We start from the raw sequence: 14,594 nt of genomic DNA, 5'->3' as shown, positions 1-14,594 counted from the left end.
AGCTGACCCGAAAGCAATTTAAATTGTTGTAATTTGAATGAAAATGTTTGTTCGATGTTGTTTGAACACTTAGTAGACATAGCCTTGACCCTAACTCAACTATTTTTCTATAAATCTCCTTGCATTTCAGCCAAAATATTATCCAGCATATAAAATAATTATCAGAGACTATTTTCGTCCGATATTTTCCCTACCTTTAAAGAATGTGTTATGCTGTTACACAGAACAAATAAAAGAGCCATAGTTCATTTAAAAATTTTGTTTTAAAAGCGTGTTTATTTCACTCGAAAATTCATAACAATTTACGCTTCACAGAAATGGAACACGAAGCTCAATGACGTCTATACGCATTGCGTTTCAAGGTCGGATGACATTCGTTCTCTTTGAAAAACAATCTACGGGTCGATTATTTGGATATTATTTATACCAAAATACTAAAATCGCGATTAAAATTAGGAAATGGAGGTAAACCTTTGAGGTTATATGTACTTTTATGCCAAATTTATAAAAAAAATAAATAAAAATTATTTAGATTTTTTTTTGCATAGGACCACCCTAATCGATATAAAACATATGGTAATCGGTACCCTAGCGGTATCATATATAGTTTACGTCCTATTCTCATGCCTACCAAGTTTTTAGTGCATAACTTCATGAAAATCGGTCGAGCCGTTTCGGAGGAGCTCGACCACGAACATCGGGACACGAGAATTTTATATATATATAGATGATAGATGCGAAGAAATATAATAATATAATAATATTTCTAAGCATTCGGAATCTTTAATGTTTTCCTGCATGTTCTGTGTTTAGGTTTTCATTTTACCCCCCATTTCTGTGTTTAGGTTTTCAATTTTTACATTTCAAAAATCATCGAATAAAATGCTTTGGACCCCTAAAATAGTTTTTTTTTTTAATGTAGAATCATATGACGATAATTGTTTGATGATTCATTCTTGTGCTCGCAGAACAATACATGCTCGAGATAAGCGCAGCAGTCATCCTTAGTGGAGAAAGTTTTGCTACTGGCAAGCGAAACCAAATCACATACAAAGTTCCAGAACTACATTTACTTTCGTGGTGACTAAATAAACGAATTACACTCTATCTGTTAATCTCAACAACCTCGAAAAGAGTAGAACTGCTAAAGATTAGCGCAAATACAATCCTAGTTGAAAGCAGTTTTGCGACTGGCACGCGAACCCAAATAAATTAATAACTTATTATAATTTATTGAATAACTTGGTATTCCCCAAATAATTTCCAAAGCAATGCACACGGGAGCAGATACAATTGGGGTTTCAGCGTAGCGAAGATGCACTATTTTTACGTACGGGTTATGAAGCACGTACGTACGCACACCAATATCCATACATCGATGGCTTGAAGCAACTAAATATACACATACTTATCTCCGTTCTGCGCTCTTCTCAACAGAAGCCCTTCCTGTTGATATTGCCAGTCTAGATAAGCTTAATTTTCATCCTTTGTGGAAAGAGTTTTCCTACCGTCATGCGAAACCAAATCACTGACAAAAATTCAGAATATTTTCTTGGTGAGCTGACGATAGCCTAGTTTGATGATTCCCCATACAATTGTGTAGCTCAGAACCTCAATGCAATGGCGTCAGTTTGATGCAATGATAACAATGCCAGAGACATCAACGAGTGAGTAATTTGGTCGCGTCCACAGCTCTATCCGAAACGAAGACATGTGATGACGCAAAACAAGGAAGAACAAGCGATATTCATTGCTTTAAATACAGAACGAGATTGAAAGCTTATCTTCTTTCCTTGCTTGTTGAATTAGAGAGACTTTAAACTTCAGTTCATTCGTCTCTAACCTCCAAAAAGGCCCTTGGAAAACTTTACTTTATCCATCAAATTACTCCTCGTAATGTATAGCATATCAAACAAATCTTAGGAAATTTCCGATTCGTTTGGTATGTAAATCGCCAAAATCCGTTCGCAGCAAAAATAGTTATTAGCATTAACTTTTTATCATGAAAACGTGACCTGTTTTCTGATTTGGCACCCTTAATGAAATACGTAGTTCTACGTAAAAAATACGGGTCTAAAATTTTGCGATAAGGAACAAAAGTAAAACTTTCCACGCAAATCTGAGAACTACTTTATCGGATTGGCATAGAATGGCTGAATCAATACAAATGTGTCACGTTATCGATGTTGGACTAGTTACGCAATCAAAAAGGTGACAAACAGCACATTTAAGATAACAGGTCCTCGCATAGTAGTTCCCAATTAGGTGTGCATTTTGTGAACGTTGCTTTCTTTTTTTGAAAACCTCGAGCTGAAAGGAAGCAGCACAAAATAAGCAAAACTCGATAAAAACAAAAATTACATGTTCATGCACTTGCGAGGATTCGTTTCGATTTTCCACCAACAGCATACGGGTGGAAATGTATTATTTACACAGTAAACGGATTCGTCAGAGTGGAACTGGTAAGCACACATACAGACACACACACACAAGCGCACCATCGAGGCATGAACTGCATTTTGTGAGCCAAGTAGCTTCCAGCTTCGCCCGCCATTCATCGATAGTTTTTCATTCAATTTTTTTTTTGGTTTCTCTAGTTGCTTTTTTTAGTTTGTCATTTCATCAACTGTCAGCTAGTCACTCAGTTATTCGCTCTCGGTTGCATAGTGTAATGGATTTGATTCCACAGGGTTTGAGTCCGATACATATTGCCTTCGTGTTGTATTTGTTTATTTTCGCCTTTCAACTCAATCAAATGGGAGCTGATGAAAATGCAGTCTGACTGATGAAAGCACTGGAGAATTAATTTGAAACGAAATCAAGGTACGTTAATTTACTGGCACTTTTTTTTGTTTGAACGTAGATCCGACACATCCGACACTTTATGTATGTGTTAAAGTCACTTGAATGTGGTCGCAATAAAATGAGGAGCCATATTGCATCGTAATATATCGAAAACCGAACGAGCGCATTTCTGCTATGAAAGAGCCATAATCATAACGATTGTATTGATCCAGTAAGCAGTTCAACATCGTGCATTTATGTGCATGTGGGTGGACCAATGGCTCGTTAGAGAACATGAAATCACCCATCGCTTGTAAGAAGATCGTCTTGCGAAGGAAATAATAACGCAAAATTGTACTTTATTTCCTCTTTTCAGAGCTCCACAATGGCATTAAAATTTTTGTTCCTGATAACATCCGTCATAATCTGGCTGTGTTCCCTATCAGTGCCCGACGTTGCCGACTCCTACTCGTTGAGTACGTGTCACCAGTTTCGTTACATAGAACGTTCCGCCCTTTACGATTTCGTGACCCAAAGCGAAATGGTGGATAGGGTTTGTATGATATTTATTCGCTTCATCCTGCTTATTGCCAGTTCCCGCCATTTTATTCGTTTGACAATTGTTCCGCTCCCACAAATTCCCACCACTTTTTCGGTCCCACAATGGTGCCAGGTTGACGAGTCGTTACTTCTATTGCTTTGGCGGAGCAATATAAGACCCCCATAAAGCATCCGAAGTGACAACAATTTCACCAACAACTCATAACAATTCAAAAGCGGCTTATGATTTTCATTGTTTGGTTCTTGATGTTTTATCTGACTTTCATCTCGGTTCGTGGTTTTGCGTGCACAAATAACGTCGAGCCAGGATACAACCGGATGTTTCATATTTCATTGCCTGTGAATCCTACTGGTGTTGTAGAATTGACCCAGATTCTCATTTGTTGCCGTTGGGTGGTGTTCCGGTTTGTACCCCCACGTTCCGTACCGCGCATGTTCCCAGCCGCCAATTCATTTTAATAAATTACAAACGTGCGATATTTGACCTGCTTTTATTTGTGTGTATTTTTGGTTTCTGTGCGGCTGGATTCATCCACATCCGGCTGGAACTGTTTTTCGTGGAACGGCTCCTCTGTTACATCATGGCTGCGTATGGCTGCAATGTGAACCTCAAGTGGTTGAGTGTTGTATCGTTCGTGGCAACCGATCAGCGACCGATCGGCGTAGGGAAAACGTACAAAGTTGTTGTCGGTAAGTATGCAATCTGCGGAAGTTAGATATTTTAAGATTTATTAAACTGATTCTCATAAAATGTTTTGTACTCGTGACACTCGTTGAATATATTCGAAAGTGAATTACACAAATAGAAAAAGAAGTATCTGTGAAAAATATCTTTTATCTATAGGCTCCTGTATTATTCTCATATAGATGTTTATTATTTCATCATCATCTTAAAATAACTTATTGAATGACTTGATATCCCCAAATAATTTATTGGTGCACAACCTTAACACATGCTTCACCATAGCGTCAGTTCAATGCATTGGTGACAGAAAACAAACAATGTTAACTGTTTGGAAAAAGGCTGTATATTTGCCTCAGCAGAGATTCATTACTAATACCCTAGCGTAAATATTTCCCTCTCGCTATCTCCTCTTCTTGTTTATATTTGTCATTACGACTGCATAATTTGCAACACCAAACAATCGTCAATCAAAGCATAACCAAATTAGGCGATTGTTGCATCGTTAAAGGGCCAATGCACACGGGAGCAGATACAAATGGGGCTTCAGCGTAGCGAAGGTGCACTATTTTTACGTACGTTATGAAGCACGCATGTGTGCTCCCGTGGCCGAGTGGTTAGCGTCATAACTAACATGCCAGGTGTTCGGGTTCGATTCCCGTTCTGGTCGGGGGAATTTTTCGTCAAAGAAATTTCCTCCGACTTGCACTGTGATCACGTGTATTCTAGAGCTTGCCATTCAAAATGCATTCAAGGCGTGTTATTTGGCATAGAAATTTCAACTAAGTACTAATAAAAAATGACGCAAGTAATACTACGCTGAGACGGCGAAGTTCCTCTAGGAACGTTAGTGCCATTGAAGAAGAAGAAGAAGATGAAGCACGCAAGTACGCGCACAAATATCCATATATCGATGGCTTGAAGCAAGTAAATATACACACACTTATCTCAGTTTAGCGCTCTTCACAATAGAAGCCCTTTCTGTTATTTTGTCAGTCTAGATTAGCTTAGCTATCATCCTTTGTGAAGAGAGTTTTCCTATCGCCACGTGAAACCAAATCACTGACAAAATTCCAGAACATTTATTTTCTTGGTGAGCCGAAGATAGCCTAGCTTGATGATTCCCCACACAATTGTGTAGCTCAGAACCTTAATGCAATGGCGTCAGTTTGTTGCAATTATTGCAATGCCAGAGACATCAGCTCAATCCGAAACTATGACATGTAATGACGCAAAACAAGGAAGAACAAGCGATATTCACTGCTTTGAATACAGAACGATACTGAAAGTTTGCCTCTCTTCCTTGCTTGAGACTTTAAACTTCTTCAGTTCATTCGTCTCTAACCTTCAAAAAGGCCTTTGGAAAACTTTACTTTATCCATCATATTACTCCTCCATCCCCATTGACTTGAGAAAAGCATTCGATCCCTCGCCGTCCAGCTCACACTGCAACGATGTTGTTCAGTCGATTTCCTCACGAAGAATGAATGTTTGCCTAAGCGAGTTCCACTGTTTATACTCTAGGTCAGGGGTTCTCAAACCATTTTGAGCAATAGACCCCTTTTCCAGAATTAAGTGATACCTCTGACCCCCATAGCCAAATATTGACGTAGAACTACGTCTTTCATGAAGGTGTCAAATCAGAAAACAGATCACGTTTTTATGAAATAAAGTTAACGTTAATAACTTTTGTTTCCGCGAACGGATTTTGGCGATTTACATACTAAACGAATCGAAAATTCCCTAAGGTTCGTTTAATATGCTATACATTAGAATCCTTTAGTTTGTAAATGGTTAAAATTCATGAAAACTTTAAGCGATTCCATTTTCCCATACATTTGTTCTGTCCATTTGTGTGCTTTCCCGAACAGAGCTGTCAAGAAGGAGCAACTTATCGACGACCAACGAAGGGGAAATCGTAGGATTTAAAGTCTCCGTGAACAAAGGAAAAGTAGAAGAATGAAGGGGAATGCTTGCCTAGAGTATAAACAGTGGATCTCGCTGAGGCAAACTTTCATTCGGCTTCGGACTGTTGAGCAATCCAGTTCACTTTGCTTTCGCTGCGCTTCGATCTAAGATTGGACCAGTGGTAATCCAACTTGGATATCGTCGTTTGGTTTCGACGTAGGACTACGTCTTTCATTTCTATACCGGGGTGTAAAATCAAAGTTTCGAAAATGAAAGCGTTACGCCGGATACCGAGATTTTGAGCGTTAATAGCTCCTAAACAACTGAACGAAATGGTATGATAAACACTTCATTCGAAAGATAAAATGTCTACGCGTTCTATACTTGTTACTTTTTGATCCAAAAACTTGTTTCAATAGTCTTAAAATTGCTTTCAAAACAGACTATTGAAATTACCAATCGGTATAAAAGCGAGCGCCGCTCGGAAATCCACTCAGTTCTTATTGAACAGCGATTGGAGCATGTTGTCGCTGTTGTGGTGAAGCTCTTCGTTTATCATGAAAGCGCGGATGAACGGTGTCACCAAGAGCCTGTTTGTGCACCTTAGGCCAGACATGAATCCATCAGAAGGAGAGTGATGCCACAAACGGTTCCCGGGCAAATATCGAAGCAGCCGCTACACACACACACACACACATACACGCGCGGAATTCTTTCTTGGATGCCATTCAGCATCGAGAAAGATCCGTAAAATAATCTGCCAGTTCCTCTGGGAATTTAAAAATACATTCATGTGAAAGAGTTTATTTTGATGTTTTCTATCCATGTAACACTGTGACCAAATATTTTTCAATCAAGTGCTATTAACAGGTGGATATCGAATTAGCATTAACCACTGGTGGGCTTCCAGTATCGAGGAAAATGTGGAAATATCTAATCGTTACTGAAAATAATCTGCCAGTTCCTCTGGGAATTTAGAAATACATTCATGAGAAAGAGTTTATTTTAATGTTTTCTATCCATGTAACACTGTGACCAAATACATTTGGTTTTGTGATTTTTCAATCAATCGCAATTAACAGGATAGCTTCTGAAGATTATTCTTCCCCATTAGTAGGATATTTTCGTATCCAATATTGGATGCATAAAACCTTGTACCTCCAACGTAACGCTCTCGTTTTCGAAGTCCCCCAAATATTCATTTATTCATTCATTCAGAATGGATTCAGATTCAACTTCAAACAAAGAATCACTGAATCAACGATAGTCCTACGTCACCATTGCGGTTATACCACAGATATAACCCACTATCTGTTTTTCTGTTCGTTTTTCGCGTTATTCGTATAGTGTGTTTTTCTTTCCGCGTCATAAATTGGACGTTTCGCATAGTGTGTGATGAACAAGAAGAAGTGGAAGGCAGGCTCGAGCCCTGCAAAAAACGAACGCATTGTCAGGGGCAATCAAATTTCGAGGCAAGCGTCATCTAATGATGCACGCGATGTTGGTGCAGGGAAAAGCGCTCGCACTGAACCGAGCCTTTTCGAGTGTGACACCGCATCGAACAACAGTAGGTGATTTCGGCGTGTCGGTCGAAAATGTGGACGCCGTTACCAAGGCAGCAACCAAAATCAAGCTCCACCGGCTGGTGGTGAAGGCGGTCGCTCTTGACAAACTCATCAGCGAATTCACGTCGATGGATGTAACAGCAGAGTACAAGCTGTGTGGCATAATTCAGTCTTCTTCCAAGCAGTTAACATTGTTTGTTTTCCGTCATCATAAGGGTTTCGTTGGTGCTTTTGAGAATGCACCAACGCATTAAACTGACGTTATGGCGAAGCAGGCGTTAAGGTTGTGCGCCAAAAATTATTTGGGGAATATCAAGCATCTTGAATGTCTTACTGGATTGTTATAAGTCATTTGGGTTCGCGTGCCAGTCGCAAAACTGCCTTCAACTAGGATTGCATTTGAGCTAATATTGATCATAATGAAGCAATGCTACTGTTTTCGAGTTTGTTGATATTAACAAAAATAGTTTATCTCGCTTGTTTAGTCACCAAGAAAGTAAATGTCGTTCTGGAAATATGTATATGATTAGGTTTCGCTTGCCAGTAGCAAAACTTCCTCCACTAAGGGTGACAGCTGCGCTTCTCTCAACCATGAGAAAGTAATGCAACTTTTTTCGAGGCCAGTAATATTAACAGAAGCGTTTTTTTGAGAATAGCGCAAAATGATGAGAAGTGTTTAAATTCCTACTAGTTTCAAGCCACCAATGCATGGCTCTGTATGCATTTACGTTGTTCGAACGATGCCTAGAGGTGCGATTCCTTTGAGGCAATACTAAATAACGTGTAGCATGATATTTGACACTTGCAAGTGTTGTCATTATTGTTGTTTCCATGCAGTGCCAACGATATATTTATGTAGTTATGAGATGTGGAATAATGGTACTGGTGCAAAATGTATATAATCGACTGTTGCCGAGTCTATGTCAATTGCGAAAAAGGCCACCGGAATAGTGTTCGAGGTAAATTTTCAATGCATTGACATGAAATAAATTGCGATCAGCTAGTGTATTGTTTTGCGAGGGCAAGAATGAATCATCAATCTATTATCGTCAACTGATTCTACAATGAAAGAAACCATTCCACAGATTATTCTACTGAGCAGTGGTTTCTAAAATTTCACAGCATTGTAGAATAAAGGGTGTGTCACATCAAATTGCATCACGGAAAAAACGCTGTAGAAATTCGCCCAGTAGACCGATCCTTTTGAAAATTTTAGACAGTAAAATAAAAACTATTAAACAACTTTTGGCATTTTCTTTTTATTCATACTTCGAGCCCAAGCCCGTATGCTCGCACCTTCCTCTTTACCCCGTCCATAAGGTTCTGTACAACGTCAGGTTGTAGTTTTTTTTGAACAGAAATCCATTTTCTCTTGAAGTCCGTCTCCGATTTGACAACTTTTGGGTTCTTCCGGAGGGCCTGCTTCATAATCGCCCAATATTTCTCTATTGGGCGAAGCTCCGGCGTTGGGCGGGTTCATTTCCTTTGGCACGAAGGTGACCCCGTTGGCTTCGTACCACTCCAACACGTCCTTAGAATAGTGGCACGAAGCGAGATCCGGCCAGAAGATGGTCGGGCCCTCGTGCTGCTTCAATAGTGGTAGTAAGCGCTTCTGTAGGCACTCCTTAAGGTAAACCTGCCCGTTTACCGTGCCGGTCATCACGAAGGGGGCGCTCCGCTTTCCGCAAGCGCAGATCGCTTGCCACACCATGTACTTTTTGGCAAACTTGGATAGTTTCTGCTTGCGAATCTCCTCCGGAACGCTGAATTTGTCCTCTGCGGAGAAGAACAACAGGCCCGGCAGCTGACGAAAGTCCGCTTTGACGTAGGTTTCGTCGTCCATTACCAGGCAATGCGGCTTCGTCAGCATTTCGGTGTACAGCTTCCGGGCTCGCGTCTTCCCCACCATGTTTTGCCTTTCGTCGCGGTTAGGAGCCTTCTGAACCTTGTATGTACGCAGGCCCTCCCGCTGCTTGGTCTGCTGGACGAATGAACTTGACAAATTCAGCTTATTGGCGACATCCCGGACCGAACTTCTCGGATCACGTCTAAACTGCTTAACTACGCGCTTGTGATCGTTTTTCACTGACGGAGCATCCATTTTTGCCATTCTTCACCTTCCGGTCGATGGTTAGGTTCTCGAAGTATCGTTTTAGTACTCTGCTGACCGTGGATTGGACGATTCCCAGCATCTTACCGATGTCCCGATGTGACAACTCCGGATTCTCGAAATGAGTGCGCAGGATTAATTCACGACGCTCTTTTTCGTTCGACGACATTTTTCCAAATTTACGAAAAATTGACAGTGAAGCATGGCCAACGTGATCTATACACTCTATACACTCTGATTATAAGCGAAAGCTGAAGATATAATTCCTAAAAATTAAATTTCTACAGCGTGTTTTGCGTGATGCAATTTGATGTGACACACCCTTTAATATCCGAAGGTATAAACAAGCGACTTATATAAAAAAAACGGCGTAGTTCTACGTCAACAATGCGGTCGTATCTTGGACACAACCTCCTATAATTTTTTTAAACAAAAAATATATTTCTTGTTTCTGTCTTATTCACACAAATTACTTACTAACTTAAACTTTGCGATGGGTTAACCTGTTATAAGTTATAATTCGTTCAAATTCGTTGAATATGCATTTTTCACTGTAAGCGTTCTATTTATGATCTACTGTGTAATTTCATGCAGTTTCTTTAAGTAAAAATGGTGTATTTGATGAAAAATTCAAATTTTATGTCATTCTTTGTAAGTAATTAAAAAAATTTTTTTCGCTGCAGTACAGATATTGTTTTTATTTTTGTATAACCAAAGGCACAACAACAAAAGCTTACAAGGCAATATATTTGCCACAACGGATAGTGGCAAATATATTGCCATCAATTTTGTGTTCTTCCTCATGAAAGGATTATGTTCTCTGAAGTTTGAGTCGATTCTTTGCCTAGTTTCCACGGTCTTATAAAGGGTTAAGCCAGGGTTGTCAGGTATATTCAGACATCTGGATGTTGGAAAATCAAAAGTCTGGATTTGTCTGGATTTTTGTCGACATTTTTTTATATTTAATTGCAAATTTAATTGAATATTTTTTACGAGAGCGTCGTTTAACGTTTGTGGAAGCGGACACGATTTGCTGACGAGCAATGCCAATGAAGTGTCTTTCTCAAGGCAGGTGAAGAAGGAGTTTGGAATGAGTTTGTCCACAAAGGCCCTTCTCAGGACTAGAACTGCAAAAGTTTAAAGTCTCTATAATTCAACACAATCAATCAATCCACATTCTAACAGTTATTTCTTCTTATCATCTATCGACGCAATATACTTAAACTTGATGGTTGTAGACATGTGCATCAAACAACTTTCTTCGGTGTTCAGTAAATTTTTGGAATAAATTTTCTTGATTGCGGGTATGCCATTCCACCACCACGGGTAGTTGTGGCTAGAACCTTACATTGACTACATTGGTTCATCCGGAGAATAGTCTCCAGATTGCGCAGCTCTCTGAATTTCGCAACAATTGGCTGAATGATTTATCTGGGAACTAGATAGGGAAAATTTTCAATAAGCGGTAGAATGATTTGGTGTTTTCTTCTGATGACATTGGACTAGTCCAGCATGGTCAGATTTATCATAACCGAGTAGTCGAAATCGGAGTTGATACATACATTAGCCTTGAATTCGTTGAGCCGATCAACATATATTTTTCCATCGATAACGTACTCCCTAATGAGTTGTTCAGCCCTTGTGCCAACCATAACACATTCAAAGCCCTCGTAATTTTATTGATTTAACGCAACTTTACTCAGATCTTTTAGCGTTTGCATGAACTCAATTGTGAAAAAAATATCCAATACCGTGCGTAAAAGTCGTGTAATGCTCGAATGAGGAATCGGTAGGACTCTCACTTTAAAATAGCTTGCTCATGTTGTTAATCACTTTGAGTATGTGTTACAAAAATGTCAAATAAGTATTAGTCTACCACTTTAAAGTTCTCAACACGATTAATATGTTTCACAAATCCAAATTAGATTCGAATTGGTTCATGTCTGTCAAGCACTCTTTGCACCACTGCCATTTAATCGCGCATGGATGCGGCAATTTCAAGGGTTTTGAATCAAGAATTTCCTGAATCTTATCACTCTAACTAGTTCGCAAGGGACTGTAGCTAAGACAGCTACTGGTTTGCTCAACTTCATCTGGAATATGCTTACACGTATACGAAGAGCATAAGGCAGATCTTCAATACCCAACATAATTTTTGGGCTATTTTTCGAACCTGTCGGTACATGGTTAGGTTACCTTAAATATTTCAGTCAATTTTTTTCCATGTTCGATGTTCGACATTATTTGTCTCTGTTGATGATTGAAGAGTGGCAAACAAAATAGTGTTTGTACAAATTTCAAACCAACTTTATCTGTCAAAAAGTGTCAATTATTCGACCTCCGGACAAGCAGTCTACGGATACCTTAAGTGATTGATTAATTCTTCGACGATTCGTCAGTAATAAAACTGAACGGATGGCTTCGCAGATGACTAATGGGCACCACGTGTTGGCCATCTTCAAGATCGTGAACTTCTGTGCTTCTCAGTCGCAGCATGCTTCAAGAAATCCTTCAATCCTACAAGACACTTAATGTCCTTACTAAATACTTAGTAGAAACCAGCATGCTTATCGGTGCACTGGGAATGCCAGCTCAGTCTGGCCTTTCAAACCCTTCGGTAAAATCAGTGATGACATTTTGAATAACTGTTTCAATAAAACTAGCACAAACTAGCTTACCAAATCAACTCAATAAAGTCAAATGTGATTGCAGATTTTTTTTAAATTTGGACAAATCTGGGCAAAGTGCGGAAATTCTAGACTAGACAAAGGACGGTCTGAATATCTGGATTCTTTACCAAAATTTGGAAGACTCCATACAAATCTGGAAATCTGGAAGACATCATTTTCCTATCAAAATTCAACAAAATAAATAGATTCAAAATCATATAAATATTAATTTAATTGTAAATATGATAATACAAATTACTCTCAAATACAGGAGTAGGCAATTAATTTTTGAATAAAAAATATAAACATCGCACGTTAATGCTAAAACAGATTTGACAAAATCAGTGTTATGAGATGAACCTGGTGACTTTCTTTCTATTTATACTAATGAAATCTCTTGAATTAAATTAGTAGATAAGTGTATTCAAGTTCCAACAAATTTCAAAACGCAAATGCCAAATTTTTCATCTAATACGAACTTATGCGCGCTCATCTATTTGTTGAGTTTTTGAAAAGTACAATAATCATAACAGTTCGGCTGAAAAGTTTATAAGGTAACACAGTTTTTTTCATGCAAAATTCAATTTTATTATTCAACATAATTTCCTTTGAGGGCGATACAGTGATTATAGCGATCTTGCAACTTTTCGATACCATTTTTATATTACTCTTTCGGGTTTTCCAAAATAGGCCTCAGTATCGGTAATTACTTCATCATCGGTCTTAAATTTCTTGCAAGCAAGCATTCTCTTCAGGTCTGCGAACAGAAAATAGTCGCTGGGTGGCAGATCTGGAAAATACGATGGATGCGGAAGCAATTCATAGCCCAATTCATGTAATTTTGCCATCGTTTTCATTGATTTGTGATTTTTTTTCACAATAAAAAAAGTTGCTTCACTCTCAATGCTGTAACTCACGAACCAATCGACCGATTGCTGTCAAATTTTGACACGTATCCATTGAAAGATGGTGCTTTGTAATAGTCAAGTAGATTTTTGCAAGAGGCGCCATCTAGACGTCAACCTTATGAACTTTTCAGCCGAACTGTTACTTTCTACGTAACACAACCTATACTGTATCTTGAAAGATTCAAACAAGAGCTTGTGTTAACTAATGGGGGTCGATTATAAGACCGCGTCGACCCCCAAAATCAATTTTCGTTCATGTCGACCCCTGAGAAACCAATATCGACCCCAAGGGGTCGATATCGATCACTTTGAGAACCCCTGCTCTAGGCAAATATTCCCCTTCGTTCTTCTTCTTTTCCTTTGTTCACGGAGACTTTACATCTTACGATTTCCCCTTCTTCTTCTTCTTCTTCTTCTTCTTCTTATTTTTGGCTTAAAGAGGGTTTAAACTTTTCAGTTCATTCGCCTCTAGATTTCCCCTTCGTTTCTCGTCGATAAGTTGCTCCAATTTTCATCAATTTGAACTATATACAGATTATGGGATTGTAATGTATAGCATATCAAACAAATCTTAGGGAATTTCCGATTCGTTTGGTATGTAAATCGCCAAAATTAAAGTTAACTTTATTTCATAAAAACGTGACCTGTTTTCTGATTTAACACCTTTAATGAAAGACGTAGTTCTACGTCAAAACACGGCGAAATTTTAAGGAAACTGACATTCAATGCATTACTCAAAAAGTAAGGACTCCCTCTGGAATAAACTATTCTCAACCGTTTCAGTATTACAATCCGTGGTCTTGTTTCAGGCTGGCGGATGTGAAGAGAAATGGTAGGACCTTTAGTTTCGCGATCGTTTAGGCGCTCTGTCCACAAACAGGCAGCTGCTAGTTAACTGCCTACCATTTCTGTTTTGTGGTTCCTGAAGAACTGAAGGGATAAACCTCACAAACTAACCATTGCCCAGCAATCTGAGAAGAAACTTTGACTTTTGATTACCAACGAGCGAATCGCACAGATACTACAAGGATGTGGACACTTGAAATCTGAATCTCTGGTTCACTTATAGGATAGATTGGAATTGAATCAGAAAGAGAATATTGCTGAAAGACTTTCTGATCTGGTTTCGAACTGTTTCTTGATTTCAAGCATAAAAAGCTGAAATGCACCACATAATCTTTTTCGATCTTTTATCGTATCCGTTCAGCGGTGACGTAAGCGCTAGATTGTGATTACAAATCGACAGACTGTGCCAAACGAGCATTATAGCAAACGTTGACAGTTTTTCTGGAACCTTCGACATTCGAACGCATACATTTCAAAATTACCAGAAAATGAGAGGTAGTTCTAATCCAGCCGGTGATCATTTGAAAAAATCCGGAGTGATTTTAAACCGATCTTCTGTTT

The 14,594-nt window shown here is 38.9% G+C and overlaps 1 protein-coding gene across 1 annotated transcript in view; it reads left to right on the top strand.

The window, feature by feature from the left end:
* Window positions 1-2,540: 2,540 nt before the first annotated feature.
* Window positions 2,541-14,594, top strand: part of LOC129764578 (uncharacterized) — a 64,015-nt gene continuing 51,961 nt past the window's right edge. Inside the window, exons 1-3 of the mRNA XM_055763786.1 lie at window positions 2,541-2,823; window positions 3,161-3,337; window positions 3,960-4,035. Of these exons, the coding sequence (XP_055619761.1) occupies window positions 3,170-3,337; window positions 3,960-4,035 (244 nt within the window). The 5' untranslated portion in view covers window positions 2,541-2,823; window positions 3,161-3,169. The remainder of the gene's footprint in view (window positions 2,824-3,160; window positions 3,338-3,959; window positions 4,036-14,594) is intronic.

Source organism: Toxorhynchites rutilus, chromosome 2 (genome assembly GCF_029784135.1).
Source record: "Toxorhynchites rutilus septentrionalis strain SRP chromosome 2, ASM2978413v1, whole genome shotgun sequence".
Lineage (NCBI taxonomy): Eukaryota > Metazoa > Arthropoda > Insecta > Diptera > Culicidae > Toxorhynchites > Toxorhynchites rutilus.
Note: the sequence above shows the minus strand (reverse complement) of the source record. Positions and strands in the feature narration are given on the sequence as shown.